Genomic DNA, 21,209 nt, shown 5'->3' with positions numbered 1-21,209 from the left:
GAACTTGGAGCTTCTTTTTCAAAATAGCATCCAAAGTCTTTTTTTTATTACTTGCACGAAACGGGGTCTAATAAATATAAACATTAGTAAAATTTACAATATGTATACATTTATCTTATTTTGCCTACCTGACCAGTTAACATTTCGTATAAAAGTATCCCTAATGTCCAGAAATCAACAGATTTATCATAATCCAATTCCAACAATATTTCTTTATTATAAAATAATAAGTTAATTTTTTCCCCCTTTTTTTTTTGCCTTTATCTGTCTATTTTACCTGGAGCCATATACTCTGTTGTACCACAAATTGTATTTGCTCTACTACCTTCAATTGAAACCTTTGATAAACCAAAATCAGTCAAACGTATATGTCCCTCTCTATCCAATAAACAGTTTTCAGGCTTTAGATCACGATACACAATACCCAAATCATGTAAATGTTCTAAGGCTAATATTAATTCTGCTATGTAAAATCTTGCAACATCTTCCGAAAACATTCGTTCTACAAAAAAAAAAATGGATCAGGGCTTGAAAAAAAAAATTGTGTTATAAATGAGTGGGTTTTTTTTTTTTTTACCAGAAGCCATATGAGTAAACAATTCACCACCTGTTGCATATTCCAAAATCAAATATAATCTATCGTTTGTTTGAAAAGCATAAAAGAGTTGGACAATAAATGGATGACGTACTTCTTCTAATATTTGTCTTTCAGCTTTCATATGCTCAGCATTCTTTGCATGGACAAATAAAGAAGCTTTCTTTAATACTTTCATAGCATACAAGATACCACTTTCTTTATGACGACATAACATAACTTTACCATAACTAAAAATATGCGAGATTTTTTTTTAAAAAAAAAATATGTGCGTATATATGCATCTTTTTTATACTTTACGCTCCACGTCCAAGTAATTTCAACATTTCAAAATCATCAAGACAAACTTTTCGGTTTACACTAGTTAATGGTGAATTGATAGTGAGAGATGATGAAATGTAATTTTCATCTAAGGCCACTTCGTATAATTTTTCATCTGCTGGAAGAGTCCTAGCTTCAGTGATGTCTACTTCAGAAGAATAACCACTTTCAACAAGATCTTCATCAAGGTTAATATTTGAGATTGAAGATGGTAAGTCTTCAAATTCGAAAACTGCACTCATGTATTATTGTTGTTATTATTATTAATTCAATATAAAAGTAAAGAACAACCAAACCAAATTGTTAAAAATAATGACAAATCCATATAAAAAAAAAAAAAAAAAAAAAAAAAAAAAAAAAAAAAAGTCAATACAAATCTATTTGATGAGTTTTATACAAAGAAAAAAAAAAAGAAACATAGAAAGGGGAAAAATTTTTTTATTACTTAATAAGGACAATGAATAGAAATGAATAACAATCCACAACAAGAGTGGAAATATTATCCAATAGAAATAAATTATCTTTACATTTATGGAGATCATTTCTGTACACAACAGTTATAATGTTTTTTTCTTTTCAAGTCTTTTTTTTTTTGCACAGCCAATCAACAGACACAAAAATTAATTTTTTTTTTTTTTTATTTTTACCCAAAGAAATCTCTCAGACAACAACAGCAGGCTATTTTGACATTTGTGAGTACTACCATTGACTTTTGAGAACATACTTTAAATAACAGAAATCATCTCTTCTTAATTGAAAAGGTTGCTAGATCCAGTTGTTATAGTTTATAAAACTATACATGTTATTCATATATTCTTTCTGATATAGGTATATCTAAAAAAGACATGGTTGTAAATTACATCATATTTTACTTTGATAAATATTATTGCTACAACTGTATCTTTTTATTTATCAAATGATTACAAGCTGATAGATGTGTATATAATAGCCTTGAATATGTATTTACACTATAAGTTTATGTTAGTAATTAATTACATATTGATCATCTCATTTAATGAAGAATAAAAACGCTTTCTCTATGTGATATAGAATAACCTCATTATTACTAACTACTATGTAATATATAGTAAAGTTTAAAGGTATGGGAAGTATTATGTAATATGTTTTCTTTTATGCAATAACTCCACATACTACGCGGTGCGTCGATTACTATTATGGAATACGTTTTCAAGTATAAAACCATACTTGATATGTATAATACATTGCATAATAAGGTTTATGCCGTTTTTGTTTTATTATTATGCTATAATTTTTTTTTTTTTTTTTTTGTGATGTAACACGTCATGACTTTTTTTTTTTTCCGCTTATAATTATTCGATTTCAGTTTTTTATTATTATTATTACACGCTTTGTTATTACACATATTCGTTTTTTTTTTTTATACATATTATATATAAATTTATTTACTTATTTATATATTTAATATAACTTGTTTTAACTAGTTTTTTTATTATTATTTATTTATTTGAAGAATTAATATGTCTACTGATATGGAAATTGACTCTAATAATACAGTACCACCTACTGAATTTATGGATGAAGATCCCCCTGCTATGAATGAACCACAAGAGACAAATAATATTGCTGTTTTGATTGACGAACTTAAACACGAAGATGTTACATTCAGACTTAATTCTATTAAAAAAATGGATATCATTGCTAATGCTCTCGGCGCTGAAAGAACTAGAAATGAACTTATTCCTTTCCTTCAAGGTAAGAAGTTATATTTTAATTACGTGTTTATATTAACGTCTTTATATATTATTATTATTATTATTAGAATCTATTGACGATGAAGATGAAGTCTTGTTAGCTTTGGCTGAAGAATTAGGCAAATTAGTTAATGCAGTTGGTGGTAATGAATTTGCTTACTATCTTTTACCTCCTTTGGAAAATATTGCAGCTGTTGAAGAAGCTTCTGTTAGAGATAAGGTAATCATATATATTTATATACATGTATATATATAATTTAACTTTTTTTTTTATTTTCTTGACATTATATTATAGGCAGTTGCTTCCCTTTGTTGTATTTCTGAAGCTTTACCCGAAGATCATCTAGATAAATATTTTATTCCTCTTCTTAAGAGACTAAGTGTTGGTGATTGGTTTACAAGTAGAACTTCTGCAACAGGTCTTTATGCTTCTGTTTATAAAAGAGCTTCTTCTACTCTTAAAGTAGAATTAAAAACGTAATTAACAAAAAAAAAATATTAAATGTGATCCTGATGCTTACATTTTGTTTTAGTTTGTTTGCACAATTGGTAGATGATGATAGTCCAATGGTTAGAAGAGCAGCTTCAAAAGCTTTAGTGGTAATGTGAATTAAAAAAAAAAAAAAAAAAAAAAAAAAAAAAAAAAAAAAAAAAAAAAAGAAAGAAAAAAGCTTTTTTTTATTTGTTAACTAACGTGAATAAAAATAGAATCTTGCTAATGAAGCTTCTGATGAAGATGTTCATTCAGTTATCATTACATTATTTCAAAAACTAGCTCAAGATGATCAAGATTCTGTCCGTCTTTTAACAGTTGAAGTTTTAGTTGCTCTTGCAAATCGACTTTCTAAAGAACAAACCAAAGAGCTTTTATTGCCCGCTTTTATGGCCTTAGCTAATGATAAAGCTTGGAGAGTAAGATATATGGTTGCTTCAAAATATGTCGAGGTAAATATAATATTTTAGTCCTTTTTTTTAAAAAAAAAGAAAAGAAATCTGATTTTATGAATGAAATATTGAAGCTTGCTGAAGCATTCGGTCAAGAACTTGCCAGAGAGAATTTCACTGCAGCATTTGTTAGTATGTTGAAGGATACAGAAGGAGAAGTTAGAACTGCTGCTGCTAGTCAAATTCCAGGATATGGTAAGCTTATTGATAAAACTGTCATTATCGAAAAACTATTACCTTGTATCAAGGAACTTGCTGCAGATGTTAATCAACATGCACGTGCTGCTCTTGCTAAAGATATCAGTGGTTTAGCACCTATTATCGGTCAAGACGCGTAAGATGAAAAACAAGAAATATGTGGTTATACACAACTAATGTATATATGTTCATAGTACTATGGAATACTTATTACCATTATTCTTGGTTCAATTAACTGATGATTTTCCAGATGTTCGTTTGAATGTTATCTCTAACTTAGAAACGATTAATAAAGGTGAGTTTAAATGGTCGATACATACATACATACTTGTATTGATTAAAATGAATGTTATTTCTCTTCTCTAAGCTATTGGAATTGAACGAGTTTCCCAAGCATTACTCCCTGCTATTGTTGAATTATCTGAAGATAAGCAATGGCGTATTCGTTTAGCTATTATTGAATATATTCCACTTTTAGCTAAACAATTTGGTTCAAAATTCTTTGAAGAAAAACTTCTTGAATTATGCATGTCATGGCTTCGCGATCTTGTATTCTCCATTCGTGAGGCCGCAACTAAGAATTTAATGAAATTAACAGAAGTGTTTGGTGCTGAATGGGCTAAAGCAGCCATTATCCCTGAAGTGATGAAGATGATGAGTGATGAAAACTATTTACATAGAATGACAACTATTTTTGCATTAACTGTAAATTTGAATTCATTGAAACTACATGTGTCCACTATATGATATTTATTTATTTATTTTTTTCATAGACAATGGCTGAAGCTTTAACTCCTGTGATGGTAAAAGAATATATTCTTCCAATAATTACAGAAATGTCAAAAGATCCCATCCCTAATATTCGGTTTAATGTTGCTAAATCATTGGAGACCTTGATACCATTATTGAAAAAAGATCCAAGTACAGTTGAACTTATTGATATTTCAGTTAAACCTACACTTGAAAAATTAAGTACAGATCAAGACGTTGACGTTAAATTCTTTGCTATTAGAGCTTTGGAAAGTAGTGGTAAATGTTAAAATAAATAAATAAAATAAATAATAATGACAAGCACAGTAAAGTCTTTAATCATGATTATACATCTTTACAGCTTAATTTTATTATTATTATTATTTTAATCGAAAAAAAGCTGTGGCGAGAGAGAGAGAGAAAAAAAGAAAGAAGGAAATCCACGTATATAAACATATGTGCATATAAATACTACTACATTAAATGATGAATAAAAACACATACATACAATTATTATATAATAGGCTGCAGATCTTTTTTTTTTTTTTTTTTTTTTTTTTGTTAAAATAAACTTTTCTTAGGAATGCATAAATAATAAGAGTTTATAATAGCTTTGTTGATCCAAGAGTTTTGATTCATTTTTTTTTTTGGATTATATTTAAATATTGATATTTTTATTATTTTTCTTGTTAGGGTCACTCTTTTTTATTATTATTATTATTATTAGGAAGAAATATGTCTAGTCATCAACCAACTCTGTTAAAAACACTTTCTGTGATAGCAGGTAACAAAGGCTTGACACATTTAAGAATACCTACAATTACTGAAGATGCTCAAGATGTGGTTGGTAAAGACATAAAGAAAAAAAGGAAAGAGATATTACATGCGATTTATTTATTTATTTTTTTAAAAAAAAAAAAAAAAAAATATATGATAGGGATGCAAGGTAGGATTCGGCTTCAAAAGGATAAAAAGACTTTTACAAGCCAATGGATGGATAAGCAAAGAAATAATTTATTAGCTTATGAATATCTTTGTCATATTGGTGAAGCAAAAGAGTAAATATAAATAAATAAATAGTGTGTATATCAGTGTTGTTTATATGTATACATATTGTGTATATGTTTAATAATGCTCTTTCTAGATGGATAGAGGATTGCTTACAAGAAGAAATTGATTCTATCATTCAAATAGAAGAATCCATGCGAGATGGTGTCATACTTGCTAAACTTGCTAATTGGATTGTACCTGGTATTGTTCGAAAGATATTTCAGGTACTATACACACACACACATATATATATATACATTTATATACTTTTTTTTTCCATTCTAATACATGTATACATATATTGTCTTTCTATAAAGGATTCAAAATTGCAATTTCGCCATTCTGACAATATAAATTACTTTTTTGATACTTTAAAAGTTGTAAAGTTACCTCAAATCTTTTGGTTTGAATTAACTGATCTATATGAAAAGAAGAATATACCAAAGGTTATTTATTGTATTCATGCACTTAGGTACATACAAGTATTTGTTATTATATACATGTATATATTCATATATGGTTATAAATTGAATTTATTCTTTAATTGCTTAGTCACCTGTTATCACAAAAGCGTTTGGCTCCCAATATTAAAAATTTATTAGGCCAACTTCAATTCACTAGTATGTCTCATATAATATAATATATATATATATATATAGGTCAATAATAATATACAATTTTATCTTAGATGAGGAGTTAACTAAAACTCAACGTCATTTGGATATGTCGGGTGTGCCTATGCCTAACTTTTTAAATATTCGTACTTCTTTAAAACGTGAATTAAATGAATTTTCTAATGATGATGATGATGATGATGATATATGTTCTATTACAACGAATGGTGACTATAGCTATCAACGTTTAGCTAAATTAGGGCACTCTGGTGTAGACTATTACAATACGGATATACCTGAGCTTATCATTGAGGAAGAAGGAGAATGGGATTCAGATTCAAGCCAAGCTTCTATTACTGCAGGAGAAGAAGAAAGGGAATTGAACGAAAAGAAATTAATTGTATGTCAAACCTGGATTCGTACTTGGCTCGCTAGAAAGAGGTTTAATAGATTACGTCAATACTATCGATCCGAGCCCTTTCTTTCTATCCTTATTCGATTTCAAGCATCTGTTAGAGGGAATAGAGCTCGTAAGATGCTCCACTTGAAACAATCTAATTTTTCAGTTCACATTGATTTTATTATTCAATTTCAGGCTGCTTGTAGATCCTATCTGGTTCAATCCAGGAAGGGAAAGATCATGCATCATTATCATACCAACATAGATAAAATCATCAGGGCTCAACGAATCGTGAAGACTAAATTTAATAATATAGCCTATCTCAAATTGAAAACAAACGTAAATCCGTCTGTGAGTGAAGTCAAGAATTTTATTCATTTATTAGATAATAGTGATCTTGATTTCGATCGTGAATTAGTGATAGAGGCCCTTAGACAACAAGTGATTGAGAGCATTAAAGAAAACAATGAATTGGATGCTCATGTTATGCTATTGGACCTTCAGATTGCTCTCTTTATAAAAAATGTAATTACATTTGAGGAAGTCTTGAAACAAAGTGGTGCCTTTAAGAAACGCAAGGAACAACTGATGAGTAAAGCAATCGATAAAATGAACAGTCCAGCTCTGGAGGGGCCCTTCTCGTTATCCCTTACTGATAAAGAAGGTAGAGAACGTCGTGCACTCTTTGAACAACTCGTTTACCTCTTACAGACCCAGCCAAGGTACCTTACCAATCTATTATCATTACTCAATCGATCAGGGGTCTGCAGTCAGCGACTCATCGAGTCCACTGTACTTTCTTTATTTGGTTATGCTACAAATACTCGTGAAGAATACTTGATGATCAATCTGTGTAAGTCATGCATCGATGAAGAAATAAAGGGTATAGGAAACACCCAGGAATTTATGCTTGGGAACTATATCTTTATGAAACTTATCGTTCAGATTAATCGAGGAGCTAAAGAGCGTGAGTTCTTCCGTACCTTACTAACTCCACTCATCAATCAAGCTATCTGTAATGAATTTATGGATTTAGATTTAGACCCTATGAGTATATATCAAAAGATTCAAAACGGTAAGGAATCAAGAACCGGTACACCCTCCAATCGACTCCCACCGAGTTCTGTTAAAGAAGCCCTTGCTGATTCAAATGTCTTGGATATTTTTACGACTCATGTGGATAACCTGAAAGAGATTGTAGGGCACTTTATCTTGACTATCATATCCACCGTCAATGATATACCTTATGGTATTCGTGTTATAGCTAAGGAGCTTTGGCTTGTTCTTAAAGATAGCTTTCCAGATGAGTCTCACGATCGTATTTTGCGTGTCATTGGTCATTTTATTTATTATCGTTACCTAAACCCTGCTATTATGTAAGTGTATTGATTTCAACTAGAGGGGTTCCTTTTATATATATATATATATAATTCTCATGTTCTTTTGTAGTGCGCCTGAACAATACGATGTTATTTCTGCAGTTGTTACACCTTTACAAAGACGAAATTTAGCAGAAATTTCCAAGATACTTCAGAAAATATCTAGCGGAACATTTTTTGAAGATGAACCTCACAAGACACTGTTTAATGATTATATTGCTGAAGCAAGCAAAAATTTTAATGACTGGTTTTTAACATGTAAAGAGAGAGAGAAGAGAAAAAAACATATCTTTAGTATTAATATATAAGTGACTGACCACTATACACATATATATAGTAATTGATGTTGAAGATCCTGAAACTTATTTTGATATGAATGAATTAACCGATCATATTATCCCTTACAAACCTACCATTCATATATCTCCTCTAGAATTATTTCATTTACATTATATACTTGAAAAGAATTTAGAAGATATTGAACCAGAAGGCTCTGATATTTTGCGAACAATTTTATATCATCTTGGTCCATCACCCTATCATCCTGAAATTGAATTACCTGAGTCTAGTATATGTCTCACATTATCAACTAAGGCTAGCTTAGCTCCTAAAGATGATCTTGAAGCTCGTGTTCAAGAAATGATACTGGATGCTAAACGACTAATTGTATATGTCATCAAGATTCAGTCAGGACATGATCTCAATGATATCTTTAATGCGCGAGTCACTGAAAAACAGGAAACTGTTTGGAAAGATAGTATATCAAAAGAGTTTGTAGAGAAGGATGATTTTGTTGCTTCAAAAAGAAGATATATTATATTAGGAAATTCTAAAAGCAAAGTAGATTTGGCAAAGTAAACTATTAAATATAAATATTAAATATGTATATACATATAGGTATTAAATAATAATTAATAATAATATTAGGATTACCTTCTATCAGCTTAAGGAAATTACACGTGGATTAGTTGATAATTTAGTACGTAATAATATCATTCAAGGTTATCAAGAAATAATCAGTATGATTGCTCGTGATATCACAGGCCAACACTCTCGTCGTCTTCAACGAAATAAGGAATTATTTAGTCTCAAGTCTACCTTGAATCATTTGAAAGAAAAACATGAATATTTAATAGATCAATACAATTCATATGAGCATTATCTGAACGGGTGTATGACAGCTATGGTGACGAAGAGAGGTCAAAGGAAACATAAGCTTACCTTGCCATTCACTCGTCAATATTTCCATTTACGACGTTTGCAAAGGAAAGGAATAATGCCCAAATTTGGAACTTATAAATATACAGCCAAACAATTGTATGATCGTCATATTTTATTACATGTGGAGGATGTCCCTAAGCGTTTCTATGATCGTATATCGATTATTTTATCCATGCATGAAATTGGTGTGATTACTATTGAAGGTAATTATTCTGATTGGCCCATGTCAACTATACAAGTGAATATGCGCTATGAAGAATTGTTACAAACACAATATGAAGGCTTTCAAACAATGACAGTATTGGATGGCTTAGTTGAAGTTAATGTTAATTTACTTGTTTATTTTATTAATAAGAAGTAAGTATCTATAGTATATATCTGTTATCTATTCTATATTAATTGTTTCTTTTTTTTCTTTTTTTTTAGATTTTACGCTTAGTACAAGTTACTAAACTACTTTATATACACATATATATATATATATTTTTTTGTTTATACCCATTTCTACAATAAATATATAATTTCAACAAAGATATACGTGTGCTAGCAGATTTGATTAACATAAAGACAGAAATACCTAAAGATAATCATGGCATGTCCCAAATACATATTTAACATAATAAAGAAAATATATGATCTATGTATAAAAGATAGATTTACAGTAAAACTAATACTCTACACAGAATTAGATGAATATAAATTTAAAAAAAAAAACGATAAATGTATAAAATTATACTAGAGCAGATAACACTTTATTGAATATATAACACAAAAAAAAATACTTTTAAATTATTTATTACTCAAGCAGAAGTAGATATTTAATAAGTAATTAAGGATACAAGGAAAGTTCTTGGATGAGTTATTGTTACTTATATTGACAATATACAGGTATTTTTTTTTTTAATTTTGACACATTTTATTTGTGCCTTGAAATAAAATGTAATCTATTTTTGAATCTAAATCTATTAATACAAAAGATTTTCCCCTTTTTTTTTCTTCTTCTTTAGAATGATAACCAATCGAATCAAGTCTACCATACATTGGATAAGTGTTATTTTTAGACTTCTTTTTTTTTTAAATGCTATATTGATTTGTGTATTATATAATAGTATAGAATAAAAAAGGCATACACATTATATGTTTATATTGATATTTATATATATTTAGCAATGTTTATATTCTAAAATGGGACCGCCAATCTCGGATATTTCTGGAAGAGTGCAAGTTAAATCAAATACTTTAGCTAATACAAGCTTATAAATCTTTTGAACATTAATTGATTCTGCTGTTGAACAAAAAATAAGTGGCGCTTTCATCACTTTAGCATATCTTCTTGCCTATAAATAAACTTAATATTAATAACCAAAAGGGTATGATATTATTAAATATGTCTTTTTTTTTTCTTTTAACTTGTCTTGTAATTTCATCTTGATCTTCAAATGATAAATTTATAAATTCGTCATATTTTGTGCCTACTAATAATGGAATAGCACTCTATCAAAACAATAATAATATGCATTTAATATAAATCTAAAAATAACATTAATTGTTGATTTACCTTATTCAATCCTCTCGCTTGTCTATACCATTCTCTTAAACCATTTAATGTTGACTTTCTTGATAAATCAAATGTAAAGAGTATAGCTACTGCATCACTACAAACTAATGGTAGCATACTCGCAAATTCTTTTTGACCTATCACATACATGGATGATTAGAATCAATCGTATAATATGCATCTATTCTGATATAAAACCTCCTAAATCCCATATACTAAATGTTATTTCTGTTTGTCTAATCAAAATCGTTTTCTCCATAAAATTAACGCCTTTATGTATTTATATATGTATATACAGAATTATGAATAAAATATATATTATACATGCTTATTAATGAATGCTAACCTAAAGTTTGTGTATATTCTGTATCATAGGCTCCTTCAGCATATTTTATCATCAAACTCGTTTTACCAATTTGCGCATCACCAATAATTCCCATTTTTAATATAACGCTGTATATCATTTTTTTTTTTCAGTTAACCTTATTTTTTTTTTTCCATCTGTCCTATGTCTCACTTTACCTATTTGTCGGAGATGAATTATTATTATCCTGGTTGTTATTATTGTTAGTAGATGCCATTGTTCTTCTTAAGGAAGCAGAAGTTGAAGGTGAAGGCGAGAAAGAAGAAGAGTTATGAACACTCATTTTTTATAAAATAAAGAAAGAAAAGAAGAAAGATAAAAAAACAAACAAAATTAAAAAAAATAATATACATTTTTTCTTGTTTTTTTTTTTTCAGAACAATCAAATAAATGTTTACAATGAATATTTACTACTATGTTGGAAAAAAAAAAATAAAAAAATAAAATTAAATAAAATAAAAAAAAGTAACGTGATGATTCGCACGCTACCATAGTAACAGTAACCGCAACAGACCCTTGATCGTGACGTGCTCTACCTTAGGTTAGCTGAACGAGTACCTTATTAGTTCTGCGTCAAATTCCGATTGGCTTATTAACTCACAATTTGGGGGGAGAGTTAGTATACATTGATGGCCATCTATTCTGTCTTACTTTTTTTTTTTTTCTTTTCTTTTGTGTGTATATATATTCTTAAACATTTATATCATCATTGTTTCCTCCCCTTTTTTTTTTCCTTATTGTTATTCTATATAAAGGAAAAAAAATCGAGCCTTGTTGTTTCAATTGACAACATTTTGTTTTGTTACTATTTAAACCTTTTCAACCTTTCTTTTTTCGTTTCTTTTCTTTTCTTTTTTTTTTTTTTCTAATTTATTATCATGGCACCACCAGAGATTGTAGAGCAGACATCCACTTTATTAGGCAATGATTTGGAACAAACAAGTCTTCACTTACGTCGATATTCACAGTCTCAAGTTATAACTAATAGTGCAACGACTAAAGATACATTAACAACCCCATATAACAGAGGCCGATCATTTTCGACATCAGTTGTTCAGGGCTCCTCTTTAGCAGCCCAGATCTTGGCTACTGTAAATAACAAATTAAAGTCAACTGATGAATCAGAAAACAATGATAATAACGAATTAAATTTAATGTTCAAAGGTGAAAATGGAGAAATAGCAAGGGCTTTGATGCTTGGAGCTAAACGTCTATTGCTCCTTGAAGAATTACCTAAAGATCGACGAGAGAATCAATTTGTTTTATCTGGCTATCGCTTCTATCATACATCAAAGGATTGTTTGTTATCCTTATTCAAGTTACATAATGAAACGATGAACATTTGGAGTCATCTTTTAGGCTTCTTTTTCTTTTTATATCTTTCTGTTCATATTTTTACAGTAAGTTCATCACTGGAGATTTAAAATAATAAATACTAAACTATATATTGTTTTAGAGAAAATTCCCTGAAGCTTCAAATTTGGATTTACTCATGTTTATAGCCTTTTGTTTCTCATCCTTACTATGCCTTTTATGTTCTTCTGTCTATCATACATTCATTTGCCATTCTGCACATCACATTAAAAGCTTCACAGCCACTTTGGATTATATTGGTATCACCTTTTTAATTACAGCCTCTATCTCTATGGTGGTCCATTTTGGATTTTACTGTGAACCAATACCACGCGCTCGATATATCATCTTCAGTTGTCTCATTGGTAGTATCGGCGTTATCTTGCCCTTTTTCAGATTCTTTGATACAAAGCGTTATAGGCCTCTTCGTATTGGTCTTTTTGTTGCCATGGCATTCTCAAGTATCGTACCCCTCTTGCATCTCTCAACTCTCAAGGGTTTGCTGGTTACATTGTCCTTTTTGAAACCTGTCTTAATTGGCTGTATCATGTATACCTGTGGTGTCATTGTTTATGGAAAACGTTTCCCTGAAAAATTCTTTCCAGGAAAATTCGATGCAACTGGTATGACAAGTCATGCCATTTGGCATATCTTTGTTTGTTTGGGTATTTTTGTAAAGTTTATTTTTTTTTAAGCTGTATCTATAACAAATTTTTAACTTTTTTTTTTTTTTTCTTTTTGGAATAGTTTCATTATCTTGGATCATTTCAGTTTTATAACAAGCGGGAATCTTATGGTTGCATGCTTTCCTAATACCCAGTTTCGTTTGACCTATATATACATAACTTATTTAATTATTATATGAAAAAAAAAATATATGTATGAGCAGGCTCATAGCTAAAATAAACACTCATTACAATGAATGACGATTATATTTTATTATTATTATTATTATTTATTACTGTTTTTTAATTTAGCAATTATAATAATGTTTGGTTTAGCTGACTTTTAAAAAAAAAGTAAACCATGAATGGAAGCAGCTAATTACTACTATTCTTCATATTGTAGCAGCATTATTACAACTACGGATCATATTTATAGATACACAAACCTACTACTAGACTTTCATATATAATTAGAATACATGGTTATTTTATAAATACATATTTATTAATTAAAGTCTAAATTTATAAGTATTAAGATCTCTTCTTCTTTGGCTTGCTCTTTCTCTTTTTATGTCTTGCAGCTGCAAATTTATTATTTCCTTTACTTCCTCCTTCAAATAATCCATTAAAGTCATTATCATCATCATCATCATGATTTTCCCTTGTACGCTTGTTACCACGTCCAAATGCTTCATTCTGTTGTTTCTTACGATTAAGTACATTACGATAACGTTCATTTTCTTCTTCTTCCACTTTCTCCAATGCAGCCAAATTAGAGAAATCATTCAAGTTCTATAATGTATAAATAAGATGTTAGATGTAGTCACATTATATTTTTAAAAAAAAATACTTGCATCAAATTCACTCTCGAAACGCATTCTTCTATTCTTATTCAATCTTTGTTTTTCTTTACGAGTAACGGCAAGACGAACATAATTATTTTCTTCATAACTTTCCTTTTCAGCAATCATGCTGTCAATACGATCACCATAACCTAAACCTTCATTCACGCCACCATACACATCCAGTTCTTCAGGATTCTCTGACATTTCTGTCATAATATCCTTCATCAAACGAGAACGAGAAGCCTTCTCCTTTAGACGTGCCTCATCTCTCTGTTTCTTTCCACTCTTTTTACCGATATCCTCATTATAAGTAACAGGTGCCAATTTAGGTGGTCTATAGATGCCAGTCATATCATCTGTGGTATCTTCATCAATAACAACTTCATCGTCATTGTCATCTTTTTTATTGATCAAGTTCATAGGATTAGGTTTGAAGGCTAAAGGATCCGCAGCTACAACTTCCTCTGTCGTCATTTCCTTTTTAGTTTCTTGTTGTTGCTTTGTTCTATCCACCATGGCTGCTCGTACTAATTTATCAATTTGGTATTTTAATTTAGTTTCAATGGGTTTCATTTTATCAAGAATCACACGTAATTCTACAAGAGATTCAATGACAGGATGATTTTCTATTTGTTTCCCAGAGATTTTAAGCTGAACAAAATATGCAAGTTGAAGAACATATTGAAGCATAAGTTGGTATTTGACTTCAAGGAAGGATACACCTTTTGATGTTTGTATTTGATTCTCTTTGACCCTTTTTTTTTTTTAAGAAAAGGAGGTGTGTCAGTTAACAAAAAAAAACATGTAAAACAAAACAAAAAAAAGAGAGAGGAAAATAACGTACTTTTGCTTAAGTGGTTTTAATTGGTTTTTCATGTCGCCAATCTTTTTCTTCAGATCTTTGATAAGCTTGGTGAAATCTACTGAATCTATTTTTTTTTTTTAAAAAAAAACAGTTATTATGTATTTCTCTCTCCATCTTTTTTTTTTTCTTAAGAAAAAAAAAAGGCACTTGCCATCGGTTGTATTCTCGGTAGATATGTCTATGGGTTTTTCTAATGTTGCTACTTCAGTCATGATCGATGAATTCTTTAACAAAAAAAAAAAAAATAGGCAAAAAAAAAATATATAATAGGAGTTCCTTTTACTGGAATTATGAAAGGATTAGCAGTCACGAATAGGCAGATAACTGGAAAGATCTAAAGTTGCCTTTTTATGATATCAAGTATATTATGGAGGGTGAGTTACCCAAACCTTGACTAAATAATAATAATAATACAGTTATTGTTATTAGAAAATATCTTTCTACAAAAAAAAAAAAAAGAAATGACTCCTTTTAAGGCAAATAACTTAAGTTTGAATTATCATTTGTTCTCATAATAACAATAAGCTCAGTAATAATGAATAGTATTATCAGACTGCTCATTAGGATATGATTTAAACTTATATCCCTTTTTTATATTTCATTTTGCTAATGGGATGATTTAATATTATATAATACAACTGTGTGGTGCTTTTTTTTTTATAAAATATTTATGGACTAGTTTAACATGTCATTCAATTTCAATTTAACAAGAAAGTCACGTGACTTTCCGGCATTATCTACAAAAATATGACTTTTAAAAAAAAAAAAAAAAAAAAAGCTGGTACATGGTAAGTTTGTTTGAGTGAATGAGAGAGAGAGTGTGTGTGTGTGTGAGCGCAAGTGGCATATTTGTGTTGGGGGTCAGCAAGAAAGCCTAAAGAACTTCCTCTTTTAATCAAAATGTCAAACCGGTATGTCAAATATTTAATAATGAATAAAGAGAAAAAGAAAGAAAGAATATAGTCAGCAAATAATGATAGATAGATGGATGGATGGATGAATAGACAGATAGATGAATGGACAACACTAGAATTAAAAAAAAAAAAAAAAAGATAATTCATATACGATTTTTTCTTTTTTCTTTTAAAAAAAAAGTTATGTTTTGATCAAGTATACTCTTCAGACATTTATTAAAGTAATTTGAATTTGATTGATGAGCAACTATATATATACATGTATATATGTATATACTTTGGACAATTTAAATCAATACCATCAGCGCACACACAGAAAGAGAAAATAAGGGGAAGAAAATAGATGACTATTAAAAAAAAAAAGTTTGCCTCTGAATGAATTGGTTTAATCACAAAGGACTTGGTCCCTTTTTTTTTATTTTGCTTGACTTTGTTAAAAGCATAACCAATTGCATTCAGTAAGTGAATTTTCTGCTACAGGTTCATTAATGAGTTACAAAATTATGATAACATCTTTTTTTTTCAATGAACAGTATACTATATTCTTTCTTTCTTTTCTTTTCTTTATAGCTGAAAATATAAATATGTTTACTAATATGCTATGCTTTAATACAGTCTTTACAGCAAGGGCCGTGTTTTGGGTTACGAACGTGCTAAGCGTAACCAAAACCCTAACGTTTCTTTGATCCAAATTGAAGGTGTCAAGACTACCAAGGATGCTCAATTCTACCTTGGTAAGCGTGTTGCCTATGTTTACCGTGCCCAACGCGAAGTCAATGGTTCCAAGATTCGCGTTATCTGGGGTCGTATCGCTCGTGCTCACGGTACTAACGGTGTTGTTAAGGCCCGTTTCCGTAAGAACTTGCCTCCTAAGGTCTTTGGTGCTTCCGTTCGTGTTGTAAGTATTTATTTTATTGTGTAAGAATGGGAACGAGTGAATGGTTATTTACTTTATTCTATAGATGCTTTATCCTTCCAATATCTAAATTTGTTTTTAATAAATAATAATAAAGAAGAAAGGAAATTTGCATATCATACTATTCTATTCCATTATGTCTTTAATACATAAAAGGGAACTTTTTATATAAATAAATACATGTCTTTGTTTATTATGATGTCTCATTTTGTGATAATTTTGAAAGGGGAGAGTGATGATTATATATTCAAAATTCTTTTTGATTCTATCATAGCTAAATTGATATATAAATACATCTATTTTTCATTTTCTATGCTTTATATACAAGAAGAATCAATCTTTGATTTTGCTCCCAACAATGAGAATCTTCTAATATCTGTTCATGTTTATAGTTAAAAGAAAGGTATTTAGCTGATGAGTAGTAAAGTTTACTTTTATTATAAAAAAAAAAGCTAAACAAATAAAGATAAACACAAAGCGCAACAGTACTGATTCTTAAAACAAGCCATATAAATTTGAGCGTTTTTTTTTTGTGTTATACAAACCTAAGAGCATATTAGTAATCATTCCTGCTGGAACAATCATGATTTCACACTATCATAGAATGTCTTTTTTTTTTTTTTCATTCTATCTTTAGAGTAATTTTATTGTAAAATTCTCTTGAAATTAGAAACTAAACAGAAAAACAAAAAGTCTTTTTTTTTTTTTTTTTTTTTTTCAATTTTATTAATACAGTTATTAAATTATCTTGTAGAATAAAATAAACTCTCTTCTATTGTAAAAATCAGATAATGTCAAAGTCAGTCAAGAAAATATTAACCAATCAAATACCATGGACAATATAAAATTTTTATTTCAACTTATCTGATAAAGATTATCTATTATATATTTTTATTTGTTTGTTATTTTTTATTTCTTTTTTTTTTTTATTTTATTTTATATACTTTTATTATTATTAATTATTAAAACTATGATGTTGCGCACTTTAAGAAATTCTATGAACAAGTCAAGTCGTCTTATTAGTCAAAAGCCTTTAGTAACCAATCGATATTATCATGAAAAGGTAATTATTATTATTATTATTATTATTGGACAGTGATTATTAATACATGGCTAAAAAAAAAATGAAAATTTTTTCTTCAAAAAAAAAGGTTATTGAACATTATGAAAGACCTCGTAATGTAGGTTCCTTTTCAAAGACGGATCCTAATGTGGGTACAGGTCTCGTAGGTGCACCTGCTTGTGGAGATGTGATGAAGTTGCAAATTAAAGTGGATGATGTGACAGGTAAAATTACAGATGTCAAATTCAAGACATTTGGTTGTGGTTCAGCTATTGCTTCCTCCAGTCTTGTCACAGAACGTGTACGTGGCCTGACGTTAGATCAAGCGAATGCTATTAAAAATACAGAGATTGCTAAAGAATTATGTTTACCACCTGTGAAGCTTCATTGTTCAAGTAATATGTGTATTACTAATCGATTCTATGATTGTCTTTACTTACTCCTTTCTCTTACCTTTTATAGTGCTTGCTGAAGATGCTATTAAGTCTGCTATTCGAGATTATAAAGCAAAACGTAAAGCTGCCGGTACGAGTGCTACCTCTAGCCTATAGTCGAATATACATCTGTGTATATATTTATATTATAGTAGTATCATGTAATATATCATAGGTAGTACGAAGAAAGGAAATGAAACAAATCCCCGCTTTGATTGATGGTTGATATATGTGTATGTGTATAGTGTTAAAAAGAAATACAAATGTGTATACATACATACATATATTATGTACATGTATTTATTCTTGTTATCTTTCCTTCAGCCATTTTATATATAATTACTACCTTTAATAATAAATGATGTTGTTAGCGTGTGAAAATTACAGATGTATAAAATAAAGGAGAAATCCAAATAAAAGGGGCAAGTAAACTAGCACTAAGAAAAAAAAAAGAAAATAATGCAAATAAATATATCTATCTATCTATCTATTAAATGATATCTTCTTTCTTTCTTCCTTCCCTCTATATACATATACGTATACGTATACAAAGAATGACTCTATTCTCTACTACATTATTAACATTAGGCTTACTAATATCAGGTATATATGTATATGTATATATATACTTTTATATTTATATGCTTTACTCTTTATTAATCAAATACATAAAAGGCATCAGTATACCTTTAATATTAACTTTTCAGGATAAACAAAAGATCTTTTATGATGAAACACATTATTATTATTTTAACCAACCTTTACTTCAAACCGCTATGATATTTTTGGGTGAAATTATTTGTATTTTAGTCATTCATTTAGTGACCAAAGCGCCTTCTATGTTGGATAGATCCATGTTGGATACCGTGACTGTATCTACAGAAGCAGACGAATGGAATATACCACATACATTTACTTGGTCATGGCCATCTCTTTGGTTTATATTCCCCAGTGTGTTTGATTTGATAGCTACTACTGTAAGTATACATGTGTATACATGTGTGTATCATAGTCATTAACTTTGAATCCCAGTTTCTAAATTTAGGTTTAATCTATACTACACCGTCTATTTATCAAATGATAAAAAGTAGTATTGTAGGATTCTCTGCTATCGTCAGTTGTCTCTTTTTATCACGTAGATTCTTATTTAAAGATTGGTGTTCAATTGGTGTTATTCTGTTGGGTGCATGTATCGTCTTTCTGTCAACTCAAAGAGATGATGATGAGTGGATAGGACCCAGTCTATTAGTGATTGCCCAACTCTTTGTCGCTGGCCAATTTATTCTCGAGGAATATTTAATGGACCGTTATCATTTGGATCCTGTGAAAGCGATGGGGATTGAAGGCGTCTTTGGTACAGTATTATTAATGACAGGTTTAATTATGTCTTCCTTGATTGGTCATTCCATGTTTGATGTGAAAAGAGGCTTTGAAGATATCTTGACTCTAACTTCACTTTGGCAAAGTTCGATTCTATTATCATTGATGGTAGCGATATTCAATTTCTTTGGGTTGATCGTAAGTACAAGTATTGGTGTACCTGGTAGAAGCATGATTGATGCTTTAAGGTAGTATATAAATAAAGAAGCATATGATGCTTGCTATATGAAGAATCTGAATCTGATAAACTCATTTATTAGAACTATATTAACATGGATAATTGCTATACATTATGGATGGGATTCATTTTCTTGGTTAGAATTTATTGGATTCTTTATATTAATATTAGGTGTCTTTATTTTTAATGGAGTATTTTCAACTGTAAAATCAACTATTCTAGCCGAAACAACACCACTCTTATCTTGAATGACGTGACGTGACGTGTGTTGATTTGTTTTGTTTTTTAAATAAAATTACATGATGGTTATTTCTTTTTTTTCTCTTTTATAATAGATAAAGGCAATTGAAATTCTTGTGTTTCAAATAAGGGTAATCTTTGTCCAAATGCAATTAAACGTCGACTAGAACGTCGATTCCCTTGTTGACTTTTTAATGTTCTATAGCCACCAAATGTCTTGATTTCCTTTCTTTTAGTTGGACTTGACTTTTCTATCTCCTTCTTTTCTTTTGACTCTAATTGTTGTGATAGAATAGGTTGTTGCTGTTGCTGCTGCTGCTTTACAAGGATAGGTTCATGATCTTTGAATCCTAATGCCTCATATCTTGCAAGATGATCAACTGCATTTTGAAGTAATTGTTCATGAATTTGTTCTAAATAGTGATCATCGATTACTTGTTGTTGTGATGTTAAACTAAGACTATTACGATGTAAAATAGAAGAAACTATGGATTGTAATAAAGATTTATCCATTGTCTTGATACGTTCAACTAACTGTTTTTGTTGATAATAACCATGTCTTAAACATTCTTTTTCCCTATTCTTTTGTTTCTTTTCTTCTAATTCATGTCTTCGATGTCTTTTTAAATAATAATCTTCAGTTATCATTTCCTTTGTTGGATGTTTTCTTTTTGTAATAGGTTTAATTAAACGAACTTGTGGTGGTGGCTTATCATTAATCTTGGTTAAATCGGGTGACTGTATTGTAGTAGGTGGTGAATAATATGTATAGTTGTCAAGTAAATGAGATGTGATTAAAATAGTTGATTTAGCATTGATCCATAGATCTTGAGTTGTTTGTTCTATTCATAGATAAGTAATCATAGATTATTTTTTTTTGGTAATGAATTAAAAATAGAATTAAAAGCTTTACAAGTTACTTGGTTCTAATAATCTTTTTACAGCTTCTGTTAAAAAGTTATGTCTTGTTGGTAATTCTCTTTTTTCTGTCATAGTATAAAAGTTAATAATGATGAAAAAAAATAAATAAATAAATAAGTAAATAAATAAAATAAAATAAATAAATGAAAAAAAAAAAAAAAAAATGTCATTATAAACTCAGAGTAGTGCAATTAATCAATTTAAACTGATCAAATATAACACATGCGAAAAAAAAAAAAAAAAAGTATATACAACAAAAGTATATAATGTAAATAAGCTTTTGTTTTACTTTGCTTTTTTCTTTTTG

At 29.2% G+C, this 21,209-nt stretch overlaps 11 protein-coding genes across 11 annotated transcripts; 7 read left to right on the top strand and 4 right to left on the bottom strand.

The window, feature by feature from the left end:
• Positions 1-260: 260 nt before the first annotated feature.
• BX663DRAFT_426528 (kinase-like domain-containing protein) lies at positions 261-1,158 on the bottom strand (the record flags this gene model as incomplete). Its single annotated transcript, XM_051522553.1, has 3 exons — positions 261-502; positions 578-825; positions 896-1,158. 3 exons carry the CDS (start codon positions 1,156-1,158, stop codon positions 261-263), a joined length of 753 nt encoding a protein of 250 aa, XP_051387182.1.
• A 1,150-nt stretch (positions 1,159-2,308) lies between these two features.
• Positions 2,309-5,053, top strand: BX663DRAFT_495132 (armadillo-type protein). The gene is made up of 10 exons (XM_051525586.1): positions 2,309-2,650; positions 2,718-2,869; positions 2,945-3,126; positions 3,183-3,249; positions 3,358-3,594; positions 3,669-3,928; positions 3,987-4,087; positions 4,160-4,497; positions 4,566-4,821; positions 4,904-5,053. Exons 1-10 carry the CDS (start codon positions 2,416-2,418, stop codon positions 4,906-4,908), a joined length of 1,833 nt encoding a protein of 610 aa, XP_051387181.1. The 5' UTR covers positions 2,309-2,415; the 3' UTR covers positions 4,909-5,053.
• A 224-nt stretch (positions 5,054-5,277) lies between these two features.
• On the top strand, positions 5,278-5,938 carry BX663DRAFT_528972 (uncharacterized protein; the record flags this gene model as incomplete). Its single annotated transcript, XM_051530208.1, has 4 exons — positions 5,278-5,389; positions 5,489-5,600; positions 5,687-5,793; positions 5,910-5,938. The coding sequence occupies 4 exons, from the start codon at positions 5,278-5,280 to the stop codon at positions 5,936-5,938; spliced, it is 360 nt and encodes a 119-aa protein (XP_051387180.1).
• Positions 5,939-6,033: 95 nt separating this feature from the next.
• Positions 6,034-9,701, top strand: BX663DRAFT_465697 (Rho GTPase activation protein). The gene is made up of 7 exons (XM_051524040.1): positions 6,034-6,064; positions 6,145-6,212; positions 6,281-7,982; positions 8,056-8,243; positions 8,323-8,839; positions 8,913-9,563; positions 9,633-9,701. Exons 3-7 carry the CDS (start codon positions 6,316-6,318, stop codon positions 9,643-9,645), a joined length of 3,036 nt encoding a protein of 1,011 aa, XP_051387179.1. The 5' UTR covers positions 6,034-6,064; positions 6,145-6,212; positions 6,281-6,315; the 3' UTR covers positions 9,646-9,701.
• A 414-nt stretch (positions 9,702-10,115) lies between these two features.
• On the bottom strand, positions 10,116-11,538 carry BX663DRAFT_495119 (GTPase Spg1). Its single transcript, XM_051525585.1, has 6 exons — positions 11,287-11,538; positions 11,111-11,217; positions 10,963-11,034; positions 10,765-10,901; positions 10,617-10,700; positions 10,116-10,543 (listed from the first exon to the last, which is right to left on the bottom strand). The coding sequence occupies exons 1-6, from the start codon at positions 11,409-11,411 to the stop codon at positions 10,370-10,372; spliced, it is 699 nt and encodes a 232-aa protein (XP_051387178.1). The 5' UTR covers positions 11,412-11,538; the 3' UTR covers positions 10,116-10,369.
• A 313-nt stretch (positions 11,539-11,851) lies between these two features.
• BX663DRAFT_131201 (hemolysin-III related-domain-containing protein) lies at positions 11,852-13,414 on the top strand. Its single transcript, XM_051521542.1, has 4 exons — positions 11,852-12,219; positions 12,293-12,528; positions 12,585-13,154; positions 13,229-13,414. The coding sequence occupies exons 2-4, from the start codon at positions 12,322-12,324 to the stop codon at positions 13,292-13,294; spliced, it is 843 nt and encodes a 280-aa protein (XP_051387177.1). The 5' UTR covers positions 11,852-12,219; positions 12,293-12,321; the 3' UTR covers positions 13,295-13,414.
• Positions 13,415-13,629: 215 nt separating this feature from the next.
• On the bottom strand, positions 13,630-15,116 carry BX663DRAFT_495116 (Sas10/Utp3/C1D family-domain-containing protein). Its single transcript, XM_051525584.1, has 3 exons — positions 15,008-15,116; positions 14,836-14,920; positions 13,630-14,745 (listed from the first exon to the last, which is right to left on the bottom strand). The coding sequence occupies exons 1-3, from the start codon at positions 15,066-15,068 to the stop codon at positions 13,983-13,985; spliced, it is 909 nt and encodes a 302-aa protein (XP_051387176.1). The 5' UTR covers positions 15,069-15,116; the 3' UTR covers positions 13,630-13,982.
• A 553-nt stretch (positions 15,117-15,669) lies between these two features.
• BX663DRAFT_539916 (ribosomal protein L35Ae-domain-containing protein) lies at positions 15,670-16,892 on the top strand. The gene is made up of 3 exons (XM_051530737.1): positions 15,670-16,228; positions 16,386-16,668; positions 16,733-16,892. The coding sequence occupies exons 1-3, from the start codon at positions 16,146-16,148 to the stop codon at positions 16,754-16,756; spliced, it is 390 nt and encodes a 129-aa protein (XP_051387175.1). The 5' UTR covers positions 15,670-16,145; the 3' UTR covers positions 16,757-16,892.
• Positions 16,893-17,602: 710 nt separating this feature from the next.
• On the top strand, positions 17,603-18,620 carry BX663DRAFT_495110 (NifU-like N terminal domain-containing protein). Its single transcript, XM_051525583.1, has 3 exons — positions 17,603-17,749; positions 17,838-18,144; positions 18,212-18,620. The coding sequence occupies exons 1-3, from the start codon at positions 17,657-17,659 to the stop codon at positions 18,298-18,300; spliced, it is 489 nt and encodes a 162-aa protein (XP_051387174.1). The 5' UTR covers positions 17,603-17,656; the 3' UTR covers positions 18,301-18,620.
• A 339-nt stretch (positions 18,621-18,959) lies between these two features.
• Positions 18,960-19,989, top strand: BX663DRAFT_528966 (uncharacterized protein; the record flags this gene model as incomplete). The annotated part of the gene is made up of 3 exons (XM_051530207.1): positions 18,960-19,160; positions 19,216-19,751; positions 19,824-19,989. The coding sequence occupies 3 exons, from the start codon at positions 18,960-18,962 to the stop codon at positions 19,987-19,989; spliced, it is 903 nt and encodes a 300-aa protein (XP_051387173.1).
• On the bottom strand, positions 19,902-20,973 carry BX663DRAFT_131170 (uncharacterized protein). The gene is made up of 2 exons (XM_051521541.1): positions 20,924-20,973; positions 19,902-20,823 (listed from the first exon to the last, which is right to left on the bottom strand). The coding sequence occupies exon 2, from the start codon at positions 20,627-20,629 to the stop codon at positions 20,048-20,050; it is 582 nt and encodes a 193-aa protein (XP_051387172.1). The 5' UTR covers positions 20,630-20,823; positions 20,924-20,973; the 3' UTR covers positions 19,902-20,047.
• Positions 20,974-21,209: the final 236 nt, after the last annotated feature.

This window comes from Cokeromyces recurvatus (genome assembly GCF_025118155.1).
Source record: "Cokeromyces recurvatus strain NRRL 2243 chromosome Unknown BX663scaffold_2, whole genome shotgun sequence".
Taxonomy (NCBI): Eukaryota; Fungi; Mucoromycota; class Mucoromycetes; order Mucorales; family Mucoraceae; genus Cokeromyces; species Cokeromyces recurvatus.
This window is presented reverse-complemented; position numbering and strand designations above follow the sequence as displayed.

Excerpts from the sequence above, each read along its gene's own strand:
- BX663DRAFT_495132 (XM_051525586.1), top strand. The coding sequence starts at position 2,416 with ATGTCTACTGATATGGAAATTGACTCTAATAATACAGTACCACCTACT. Across the intron at positions 2,651-2,717 it reads ACTTATTCCTTTCCTTCAAG|AATCTATTGACGATGAAGAT; the intron begins GTAAGAAGTTAT and ends TATTATTATTAG. Across the intron at positions 3,250-3,357 it reads CAGCTTCAAAAGCTTTAGTG|AATCTTGCTAATGAAGCTTC; the intron begins GTAATGTGAATT and ends GAATAAAAATAG.
- BX663DRAFT_465697 (XM_051524040.1), top strand. The coding sequence starts at position 6,316 with ATGTCGGGTGTGCCTATGCCTAACTTTTTAAATATTCGTACTTCTTTA. Across the intron at positions 7,983-8,055 it reads TACCTAAACCCTGCTATTAT|TGCGCCTGAACAATACGATG; the intron begins GTAAGTGTATTG and ends GTTCTTTTGTAG. Across the intron at positions 8,244-8,322 it reads TAATGACTGGTTTTTAACAT|TAATTGATGTTGAAGATCCT; the intron begins GTAAAGAGAGAG and ends ACATATATATAG.
- BX663DRAFT_495119 (XM_051525585.1), bottom strand. The coding sequence starts at position 11,411 with ATGAGTGTTCATAACTCTTCTTCTTTCTCGCCTTCACCTTCAACTTCT. Across the intron at positions 11,035-11,110 it reads AGAATATACACAAACTTTAG|GCGTTAATTTTATGGAGAAA; the intron begins GTTAGCATTCAT and ends AAATACATAAAG. Across the intron at positions 10,544-10,616 it reads AAGATGAAATTACAAGACAA|GCAAGAAGATATGCTAAAGT; the intron begins GTTAAAAGAAAA and ends GTTTATTTATAG.
- BX663DRAFT_131201 (XM_051521542.1), top strand. The coding sequence starts at position 12,322 with ATGCTTGGAGCTAAACGTCTATTGCTCCTTGAAGAATTACCTAAAGAT. Across the intron at positions 12,529-12,584 it reads TTTCTGTTCATATTTTTACA|AGAAAATTCCCTGAAGCTTC; the intron begins GTAAGTTCATCA and ends ATATTGTTTTAG. Across the intron at positions 13,155-13,228 it reads TTGTTTGTTTGGGTATTTTT|TTTCATTATCTTGGATCATT; the intron begins GTAAAGTTTATT and ends TTTTTGGAATAG.
- BX663DRAFT_495116 (XM_051525584.1), bottom strand. The coding sequence starts at position 15,068 with ATGACTGAAGTAGCAACATTAGAAAAACCCATAGACATATCTACCGAG. Across the intron at positions 14,921-15,007 it reads TACCGAGAATACAACCGATG|ATTCAGTAGATTTCACCAAG; the intron begins GCAAGTGCCTTT and ends AAAAAAAAATAG. Across the intron at positions 14,746-14,835 it reads TTAAAACCACTTAAGCAAAA|GGTCAAAGAGAATCAAATAC; the intron begins GTACGTTATTTT and ends AAAAAAAAAAAG.
- BX663DRAFT_539916 (XM_051530737.1), top strand. The coding sequence starts at position 16,146 with ATGAATTGGTTTAATCACAAAGGACTTGGTCCCTTTTTTTTTATTTTG. Across the intron at positions 16,229-16,385 it reads AGCATAACCAATTGCATTCA|TCTTTACAGCAAGGGCCGTG; the intron begins GTAAGTGAATTT and ends GCTTTAATACAG. Across the intron at positions 16,669-16,732 it reads TTGGTGCTTCCGTTCGTGTT|ATGCTTTATCCTTCCAATAT; the intron begins GTAAGTATTTAT and ends TTTATTCTATAG.
- BX663DRAFT_495110 (XM_051525583.1), top strand. The coding sequence starts at position 17,657 with ATGATGTTGCGCACTTTAAGAAATTCTATGAACAAGTCAAGTCGTCTT. Across the intron at positions 17,750-17,837 it reads ATCGATATTATCATGAAAAG|GTTATTGAACATTATGAAAG; the intron begins GTAATTATTATT and ends TCAAAAAAAAAG. Across the intron at positions 18,145-18,211 it reads TGTGAAGCTTCATTGTTCAA|TGCTTGCTGAAGATGCTATT; the intron begins GTAATATGTGTA and ends TACCTTTTATAG.
- BX663DRAFT_131170 (XM_051521541.1), bottom strand. The coding sequence starts at position 20,629 with ATGATAACTGAAGATTATTATTTAAAAAGACATCGAAGACATGAATTA.